Source organism: Malurus melanocephalus, unplaced genomic scaffold, assembly GCF_030028575.1.
Source record: "Malurus melanocephalus ecotype Western Australia unplaced genomic scaffold, MMel_1.1 scaffold_1181, whole genome shotgun sequence".
NCBI classification, from domain to species: Eukaryota; Metazoa; Chordata; class Aves; order Passeriformes; family Maluridae; genus Malurus; species Malurus melanocephalus.
This window is the reverse complement of record NW_026624413.1, coordinates 20,965-31,197: the sequence shown is the minus strand read 5'-3', so window position 1 is coordinate 31,197 and position 10,233 is coordinate 20,965. Positions and strand designations below refer to the sequence as shown.

The 10,233-nt window shown below is 51.8% G+C and overlaps 1 protein-coding gene across 2 annotated transcripts in view; it reads right to left on the bottom strand.

The window, feature by feature from the left end:
* Nucleotides 1-1,762: 1,762 nt before the first annotated feature.
* TIPARP (TCDD inducible poly(ADP-ribose) polymerase) overlaps nt 1,763-10,233 on the bottom strand; it is a 24,094-nt gene continuing 15,623 nt past the window's right edge. For both annotated transcript variants that reach the window (XM_057387306.1, XM_057387305.1), the window contains 4 exons: nt 5,154-5,322; nt 4,272-4,453; nt 2,694-2,969; nt 1,763-2,463 (listed from right to left, as the gene is read on the bottom strand). In XM_057387306.1, the coding sequence (XP_057243289.1) occupies nt 2,016-2,463; nt 2,694-2,969; nt 4,272-4,453; nt 5,154-5,322 (1,075 nt within the window). In that variant the 3' untranslated portion in view covers nt 1,763-2,015. The remainder of the gene's footprint in view (nt 2,464-2,693; nt 2,970-4,271; nt 4,454-5,153; nt 5,323-10,233) is intronic.

Genomic DNA, 10,233 nt, shown 5'->3' with positions numbered 1-10,233 from the left:
GCACGAGAAGATTCCGAGAGCGATTCACGATTCACCGTCCCTGCCCCAGGATCGCGGGGTGGGCACGGGCAGAGCCCGGCTCGGGAGGGGTGCGGGGCTGGGGGTGGACACGGAGGGTCACCAGTGCCCACCTGGCCAAGCACCGGCAGCGAGGGGACAGTGGCACGGTGACAGTGGCACGGTGACAGTGACACGGTGACAGTAGCACGGTGACAGTAGCACGGTGACAGCGGCACGGGTGACACCGCCGTGCCCAGTCCCACATCCCCCGAACCCCCGGACGAGCCACGGGGCCAGGCCCGGGTGGCCCAAAGGAGGAGCCCAGGAGGAGCTCAGCCCTCGCAGGGCGGCTCAAACTCTCGCACGTCGGCCTGGAAACACCATAAATATTTTCAGTGCTTTGTCAGCGGCGGGTCACGGAGCGCCCTCCCGATCSCACAGCCCCAGGGCAGGTGGAAAGGGGAAGGTTCAGGCAGACCCTGCCCGGGAGTGTCCCTGGGCACGGGGATGTGGAGGAGGGAGAGCAGGAAAAGCAAAACCCCATTACAACATCCAAGGCAAAACCACAACTTCCCGCCTGTGGGAAGGGCGASGGAAGGGGAAGGAAAGGCAAATCCCCCCCTCTCAGCAGCTCTTCCACCTCCCACTCCCCTCCTGCTCACCCCAGGCCCAGCCTGGTCAGCTTTGAGGGAGGGAACGACTCCACACCAACCCACAAGAACAGCAACACTCATTCCAAGGCTTTGTCTCTGCAATCAACCCAAAATCTCCGTTCTGGAGCCACCGCAGCCCCCAGTGCACAGCCCCCACCTCAGACACCCCCAGCCCCGCTCCATCCCCTCCTCCTGCCCCCGTACCTTTCCGAAGCCCTCCCGTGGGACACGAGCTGTTTCAGGAGCAGCTCCAGGCTGCACATCCCACCAAGAGCTCCCACCCCACTGTGCCCCTGTCCCATTTGAGCTCTCMCAGCACTGCCAAGAGCCTCCCGAGATATTGGGGTGACTGGAAGCAGCTGGTTGTGCCTTCCCCCTCGGCTCACCTGCAGCTGAGCTGATCTGAGGGTAAYCAGGAGGGATCCAGCAGGGGAGGAACCAGCAGGGTTAGGTGGGAATAGGGAATTGTATCCCGTGACAAAACACGTTCCTGTGAGCCCCAGGAAGCAGGGATTGGAGCAGGGCTGTGACAAGGCACAGCTCCTGTGTGGGGCAGAGCCACTGAGCCCCCAGGGCTGCAGAGGGGCAGCAGCCACCCGAGMTCCCTGTGCTGTGAGGAGCCTTGAGAGGGACACAATTCCTTGGGAAGGTTCTGGTGAGGACAGGGCACCTCGGGCACATTCACTCTTGAGGTGAACAGAGTCACATATTGGTTTGGGATGGGAGGGACCTTAAAGCCCATCCTGTCCCCACCCCTGCACAGGCAGGGACAGCAGACTGTGTCCCATCAGCTGCTGGGAAGCCATCCCAGGTTTYAAACCCTCCCCCCAGACCATGCTAATCTCTTCCTAATTTTCTTTGATTTCAGAAAATGATCTATTTGTGTTGTTCTGTTTAATAATGCAAAGGATGAGCAGGGCAGTAGTTTTGTGATGTCTCTCCCAATCTCTCTGAAATATGAAAATAAAAACTAGGGAGAGTGCCTTATTTAATATCCTTGGGATGAAAATGCGGTTCTGATTTCCTAGAAATGGCCAYGCTGAAATGTTGATAAGGGCATGGTGTCAGGCACAGAACATGACTGAAATGACACCCAGAGACACATTCTGAAACACGAATATTTACTAACATAAATAAACAGTGTTTTATAACAAAAGGCACGGATTTTCAACTATAAACAATGGAAAAATATGTACAAATTTCCACATAGGGAATCAACCAGCAAGTGCACAGTTGGTCACTTCAGATTTCCTTCCTTCCAAGTCATTCCACCAGTTAGGAAGTGTCCAGATTTTATTTCCCCCCCACAAACTGCTGCCAGGCGAGAGTTTGTGATGGGTAGCACCAGAGCAGCGCAGGCTGTCAGATGGACACGGTGCTGCTGACTTCTTCGTACTGGATGATGAAATAGGGGTAGCTCTGGTCATCRTTAAAGATGACAAAGATCTGGGGCTCGAAGTAATTGTCCACGCAGGAGTCGTACAGGTCGCTGGTGATGCTGCCGGGCTCCACGGGCGGCGGCCTCCTCATGGTGTGGTTGCCCACCGTGTAGCGGCCCGTGAGCACCTTGGCCAGRAACATGAAGTGCACGCCCCTGGGCGAGCGCTTGGAGAAGTTGTGYGAGTAGCTGGCCTTCCTGGCAAAGTAGCTGCCCTGGCCAAACATGGTGGCGTGCTTGCCACACACCCGCGGGTCGAAGTTGTGCTTGCAGATCCCGTCCACCACGTCCTGCGAGGTGCCGTGGAACAGGTGCCGCTCGTTCATGATCCTGTCCAGCCCTGACATCTTCTTGGACATGTATTCCTTTTTCCTGGAACAGAAAATTGCAAGTGAAGTGAATGTTCCCTGCAGGTTGGCCGGGGAAAAGCTGTTCTCRCTGCGGTGTCACCCTCTGGAACAGCAGAGCTATGGAGATGAAACACATCTCAAGAGATGCATTTGAGAGGAGATGTGTCTGTACTGAGAGGAGATACAGATCTCTCATAAAATTCCTCCTCTAGCAATATCCATTATAAAAGAATTGGAATTGCATTCTCTTACCTTTTATATTTCTCCCAGAGGAACTGGTTCTGCACTCGCAGGATTTTCAAAATCTTGTATTTGGTCTCTGGCACAGTCTTGTGGAACAGGTTATAGATGGTTCTATAGCTTTTGTCTTCCTTCAGAACAGGCACTTGGATGAAGTCCTGAGCTGGATCCATCCCAATCCAGGTCTCAGGGTAGAAGCTGGGAGAGGGGACAGCAGCTGGGGACAGGTCGTGTGCGGTGGCAGGGTCAGGGCACGGCGAGGGCACCATGGAGCTGCCACCCAGGGTCCTGGGGAGGGACAAAGGTTGTGCTCAGACACTTACAGCAGCCTCCAGCCACCCCAGAAAATGGATATTGTTCTAAGAATTATTATTAAAATAGTAATCAAATATTACAGTGCATTTGTTTCTAGTTTGGTTTTCCTGTTTGATAAGTAAATGGTTCCTGCAGAGCCTCAGTCATTCACACTGGACTGGAAGACCAAGCAGAGACTGCCAGGAAGTCATGGATTAATGAGGAAGACATCAAATCCAATAAAAATCCTGCAATCCTTTTCTTTGTTCGGTTCTGCAGACTAGCGTAAAATATTAATATCATTTATTTTGCATGGGAAGTCATTAAAAAGTCAACATTTTTCATTTCTATTCAAGGATTCTTTTCCAATTTCAGAACAGATTTAAGCAGGTGGGAGGTGAGGRAAAGAACAAATCTCAGGTAGCATCATGTGGGAAATGAAGGCAACACTGACTGCTTAAGGATGGATCCCATAAATATTTAAAATACTCTTGTTCTTGCTAAGAATTGACGTTTCTAAGTGAGCGTCACAAGGTGTTTGGGTAAAGAAACTCAGAGTGAGGTTTAGTGCAGACCAGAAATCTCAGAGTTTAGTTTGTAGGTTTGGCACAGACAAGTTCTGGTCAATCCCTTGCGAGTGTAGAGCCCTCAAGGTCCAACAAAATTAGTTGGGAATTAACTGGGAATTGCATGATTTTAGCAGATCACTGTGGTAGAATAGTCCCAGGCAGCAAAACACGAGGAGGACCCCTGAAATCCTCATTTTTGATTAGGATGAGAACCAGGACTGCTCTAACCAGCAAGTTCACACTTGTTTTTTTACTGGCACCCTGCAGTTTCTCTCTAATAAYCTGGGGTTTCCTTCCTGTAAAACCCTGCCTGAAAACACTTCCCAGCCCACGTGTTGTGAGGCTGTGACCAAACCCACCCTCCCCTCGGGACCAGAGGGRTGAGGCCTCTGCCAGCACACCCAGTGCTCCCATTAAACCATCCTGGGCTGGTTCCCCAAAGCTCATCCAGTGCCACCCCCTGCCAAAATGGGGACACTTTCTCAGGGACGCTGAGAAATGGACAGGAATGCAGCACAAGTGATGCTCAAACACCTGCAGGGTGTATTATAAATACCAGCAAAGAGCCCCTCAGACCAATCTGACTTTGGAAGGTGACAGGAGCTGCCAGCACAGGCCCCATTTTGGATTCTTGTTCCCATTTCCCCCCAACAGCGGCCATTCCCTGGCACACACAGGAACAGAGCAGCAGAGAGCAGCAGGCAGTGCCCCTCTCCAGGATACCTACTGCAGGAAGGGCATCAGCAGCACGCAGGAGCGCAGCAGGGGCCGCCTCTTGATCTCCCTGCGGAAGCAGGAGTTCTGCTGGAAGCCRTCCTTGATGTTGAGGATGTACTGGTTGTGCCAGGTGACGAAGCGCACCTCGCGCAGCCCGCGGCAGCTCGCCTCCTCGATCAGCCTCACCACCGGCTGCTCCGCAAAAACRGGMAAAAAYGGGCAAAAACAGCAAAGGGAAACACACGTGAGACATCACACCTCCMAAATTCACATTCCTGTTCCTCACCTCCMAAATTCACATTCCTGTTCTCACTGCACAAACACAGGCCTTGAAGTTCTCCTTGCGACTCAAACACTCCCACCCTGTTATTTGTGGTATTTCTGCCCAGCTCTCTCCAGCCCAACTCTCTGTGTCTCTTTTTGCCCAGCTCTCTCCACTTCTTACACTCAGGAATTATTTCTGGGAGGGACTGCGAACACTGATGAGGTTTGACTGCAAGCATCAGCTGTGCCCAGCCCAAGGGCTGCACCCAGAGCCTCAGCAGAGCTCCAGGGACACGGGACTGAGCTCAAAGCTGCCAAGGTAAATGGAGCTGCTGTTCCAAAGGCTGCAGAAACTGTCCCAGTCCCTTAAACCAAACCAGGCTCCAGAAGGGCTTCCTTGGTACTGACACAAACTGCTCAGCCCTCACATCTCCAATGTTTTCAGGGTTAATTCAAGTCACAGGATCACAGAGCCATGACCCAGGCCAGCAAGCAGAGCTGTCTCTGTTCAGCTCTGACTCTCCCTCAGCAGCAGCTCCCTGAGCGTTTGCAGAGGAACAAGGCTGAGCATGGATTGTAGGGACAGTCTGGGGTCCAGCACAGGAGCAGCACTGGGGAGGGGCCATACCTCAGAATATTCTCTCCAGCCAAAGTGGTCCCTGCAGAAGTATTTCCACACCGTGTAGCAGCTGGAGCTGGAGCTGGGGCACGAGGCTGTGGACAGGCGCCGCATTTGGTCAAACTCTGCACTTTCATATAACTTCATCAGGTTCAGATCCACCCAGAACTCCTGGCCCCTGRAAGAATGGGAAAAACAGACAATTCTCACCTTTTGTATTCCATCAAACCCATGGTTTTCAGCACAGAGGGACCAAACCTCAAACCCAGCACTTGTCTGAGGTGTACAATCCCAGCCTGGTTTGGGTTGGGAGAGATCTTAATTTGCATCTTGTTATCTGAAATAACTTATTATTAGGTGTAAAACATACTTAGATTGGATATTAGTAATAAATTCTTCCCTGGGAGTGTGGGGAGCCCAGAGAAGCTGTGGCTGYCCCTGGATCCCTGGCAGTGCCCAAGGCCAGGCTGGGACACTGGGGCTGGGAGCAGCCTGGAACAGAACAATTCCTTCCCAAAATCCCATCCATCCCTGCCCTCTGGCAGGTTAAAGCCATTCCCCATGTCCTGGCACTGTATGCCCTTGTTAAAGRTCCCACAGAAACGCTGCAAGAGGTGGGAACAGAGATTTCTGAAGAATTTCTCCTCCCCACCTCACCAAATAAAGGTCTCTATTTATAAGATAAAGCAGTTCAGTGGAACTATTTGCACTGAGAGAATGAGCACATTGAACTCTCGGAAGAACAGGGCACACAACCCAAATTTGGTACTGTAGAACAGCACAATTCAAAATAAAACCCCATRAGCTCTCAACAGCAGAGCAGGACCCCATGAGTAAGTTCCATTCTCCCTGTCCCCTAAATGTAAGAAATAGCACAAAGGTATGAACTTTTCAGGACACAGGACTGAGCAGGTTCCTCGACTGGCAAGTTATAACACTGATGAATTTTCTCAGATGAGTGCAGCCTAAATAAGRATATTTGGGCTCTTGCTTCCATCCTTCTGAAGAACTTCAGCCTAATGTGTGAATCCCCGGGGCTCTTACCCTTCAGCGAGACAAACACCTYGAGATGTTATGTACAAATAGATGAGTAAAGAAATCTGTTTTGCAAGTGCTCTGAAAATACATGTGGTTTGAAACTCCTCTCCGAGTTCGGGGACGTGTCGTGAGTTACCGCAAACAGGTTCAGAAAAAAACAGCAAKGCAGCGAGCGGCAGGGGCCGTGCAGGAAATGAAACCCTGTTCCCATCAGAACAGCTGTGAGACACAGCACGGCTCACACTCACTGGCAGCACGAAACTGGTGATTTTCTCTCTCTGACTAAACCAGTTCCTCTCTGCACCAGCAACAACCTGATGGCCCCGGGGACCTCGGGGGCTTCAAAGAGCCAAACACGGAGGAGAAGYTTTTGTACTCAGGGCTGGGAGAGTCACAGCGGGTTCAGCTAGGGCAGGGGACAGCCAGGCACTGACACTTCCTGGTGACACAAAAGCGAGATTTCATCTTGGCTGTACACTTGTTTGGAGCTGCAGGTGAAGGACTCGCCCAGAGATGAGCCCAGCTTTGGGTGGGGGACTGTTTAAASTCCTGCATGAAACCAAACTTCACTTGAAGCACATTGGCTTCATAGGATGAGAATCACAGAACTGGTTAAATTGGAAAAGCTCTCTCAGCCCATCGAGTCCAACCATTCCCTCAGCACTGCCAAGGCCAGCACTGACTCCTGTYCCCAAGTGTCACATCCYCAGGGCTGTTAATCCCTCCAGGGACAGGGACTACACCAGGCAGGCTGTACCGAGCCAGAGTTTAATTTCAAAGCACAGGTACTGAAATAGGAACAGCAGAGCTCAGACAGAGTGAAAGGACCTTTCATCTGCTCCCACCGAATGGCACAGCAGGAAGAGAACAAAGGAACACTCCCAGGGAATGTCCATCAACAGCTCTTCCCAAACAGCAATAAAAGCACAGCAATAACCAGCACTGGGGTGCACGGCGTGTGAAAGGTGCACAGGAACCTCTGCAGCAGGGCAAGAGCACAAACAACCCAGCTGAGCCTCCATCTTATCCGTGTCTCCTCATTTCGGCCCCCAGAGAGGGGAACAGGTGCCAGGGTGGCAAATTAGTTTCAGATTTTACTGAATTTGTCCCCTCCTCGAGTCACGCTGCTTCTCTCTGCGGTGACCGTGGGCCACGTGGRAGGTGAGACCTCAGAATGGGGAAAGGTGCTACAGACACATCTCCTCTGAGCCTAAAGGGGCTTTGGGGGCACAATCATCCAAAAGCTGGGAYTTTGCTGCTTTACCTGTGTCCATTTATTAAAAACAAGAAAGACTGTTTTTTCCTSCTTTTGCAGCTGATGAGTGGGGTGCTTGGAAAAGCAATCTTTGGGAATTTTCAGCAAGGGGGTCCAGCTTGTACATCTGAAACAACTGCTGACACACTGGCCCATATATATTTGCATATATGCACATATATGTACATATGTACAGCTTAGATGAAGGCCTGGCAGGCAAAATAAAAGCAAGAAGGAGAAGGGGAAGGAGAAGAAGAAGAAGAAGGAGAAGAAGAAGAAGCCTCCAGCTCTCTCCCCCACCAGCTCTGGATCAGGAAGTCCTTGAGGCAGGGCTGCTGGAGGAGAAGAGACTGTACCAGAAGTTGTTTGTTCTTTCCAAGAACCCACTCCCAGCCACTCCTGAACACCAGGTCCTGGGTTAKGGGGGCCTGGGTGTGAAGCACTGGCAAGTTCTCAAACTCCACAGCAATGAGGATGTTGAACACATTCCCCATTACCAAGGATTCCACAGGCACCTTATTTCCTACTTCAAATCCCAGCTCACCGTGTGTTTGCAGGGAGGACAAACGCRGTGTCCCTGTCTGGTGTCCTTGCTGGGTTCAAAGGGCTCTGCCCTGCCCCGGGTGKGGATGTGTTTGGGAGAGGTTTGTTTGTTTGCTTTAATTGTTAAATCGATAGAAGATGCTCCTGGCAGGGCGTGGGACTCGATGACCTTTAGGGGTCCTTTCCAACCTACACGATTTGTGTTCTAGAGGAGCACAAGCACAGCTCTGAGCGGCTGCAGAACTGATCCAGGCAGGGGCCCTAAAGCTCACCCAGYGCCAGGGGCAGGGACACYTTCCACTGTCCCAGGCTGCTCCAAGCATCTCCAACCTCACSTTGTACACATCCCACAGCTTCTCTGGGCACCCTGTGCCAGGGTCTCCCCACGCTCCCAGCGAACAATTTCATCCCAAAATCCCATCCATCCCTGCCCTCTGRCAGTGGGAATTCAYTCCCCTTGTCCTGTCACTTCAGGYCTTCCCTAAAAATGAATGCTCCACGTCACACCTTCCACAACCAGCTTCCCCCAAAACCACACTCGTGTGTACATGTGACTACAAGAATCAGACTGTGTTATTACTCAGCTTAAATCCCTCCCAATTTCAACAAATCCGAGCACCCAGCAGGAAGGAACTTGACGATCACTGCTCCTGCTGAGCACATAATTGTCCCAGCCTGTGTCCCCATCCCAGGATRGGCAGGGCTGCCACAGCCTGTGCCTGCTGCTATCCCTGGGAGCAGCTCCTGCCAGCCATCCCTGCAGCGATTCCCGAGCTTTGTTTCACACAGAGCAGCTTTATTCCCGTAAGCACCCGGGGAACAGCCTGACCTCAACCTGCAGCCAGGTGACAGCTGTTTCCAAAACTGAGATGTGTTTATTGACAGGAAACAAGGGAGGGATGGCAGTGATTGCTGGTTCCTCCAGCTCCAGCAGCTCTTGGGCTTTCCTGGGTTTGTACAGCCAGAAGCCAATTAGTTGGATTTCATATGGAAATGGTACTCGAAGTGCAGCAAAAAGGAACTCACTGTGTGTCACAYAGCACAAGGCAAACACTTCCAGAATCACTTCACAGGGGTTTTATTCAAGGCTCTGCTTTGCATTCCTCCCAGAAAGGAATGAAAAGCAGCTCCAAACCACTCAGAGGGGTACAGCCAAGAACCTCCCCCAAATTCAGGCACAGGGACTCAGCTGGTTTCCCATCTCCCTGTTATCACTAACACATGCCTTATCTCACACACTGTGGATCACAGAAAACTTCTGAAATTTAACTATTTAATGGGCCAGGGACCTGCAGAACTCCCCARACAACTGCTGCTCCGAGAGGCTGTGGCTGCYYCTGGATCCCTGGCAGTGCCCAAGGCCAGGCTGGACATTGGGGCTGGAGCAGCCTGGGACAGTGGGARSTGTCCYKSCCATGGCAGGRGTGGCACYGGGTGGGTTTTAAGGTCATTCCAACCCAAACCACTCYGTGATTCYRTGCCTGAAATGCCTCCCCTGGGCTCTGCATGATTTTAACACACCAAGCACATTCTGTCAGCACCAGAGAAGCAGCCATCCCACACACAMAGGAATGAAGGAAAACCAGTTTCCTGTACATTTAGTTGTGTCCATGCCTTCCCTTCCCAGTCCCTTCAATGCCCACGGATAACTCCACTGGAACACACCACAATTACAGAGTCACGGATTCCCTTGGGCTGGAAAAGGCCTCCAGGAACACCGAGTCCAACCCTGYCACCCAGCCCAGAGCACTGAGTGCCATGGCCAGTTGTTCCTTGGACACCTCCAGGGATGGGGATTCCAAACCTCTCTGGACAGCTCCKTCCAGTGCCTGACCATCCTTTCCAAGGAGAAATTCCTCCTGATATCYGACCTGAAGCTCCCCAGGACAGCTTGAGTTTGTCCTGTTGCTATTTACTCGGCCTTCACCCAAGAAGCAGCAGTGTGTACAGAGCGAACAGCTCTGAGGCAGAACATGTCCCACTGCAGACCCACCTGCTTTTCCTGACTGCAGCCATTCCATTCTGGCCTCTCTTCTAGCAACAAGGAGCCATTTCATAAAACTTAGAGAAATTACAGGAAAAAGAAAGAAAARGGAAAGAAATCCAAGCAACAGAGAGAAGCTGCTGCGTCAGGCGAGCTGGGAGACCTTTTTACCAAGGGAAAGGGTGGAATTTTCAGCCAAAGCAGGGGGAACTGATGGGTCAGGAACTGCACAGTTGTTTTAAACAAATCCTCCTGTAATCTCTAATGCT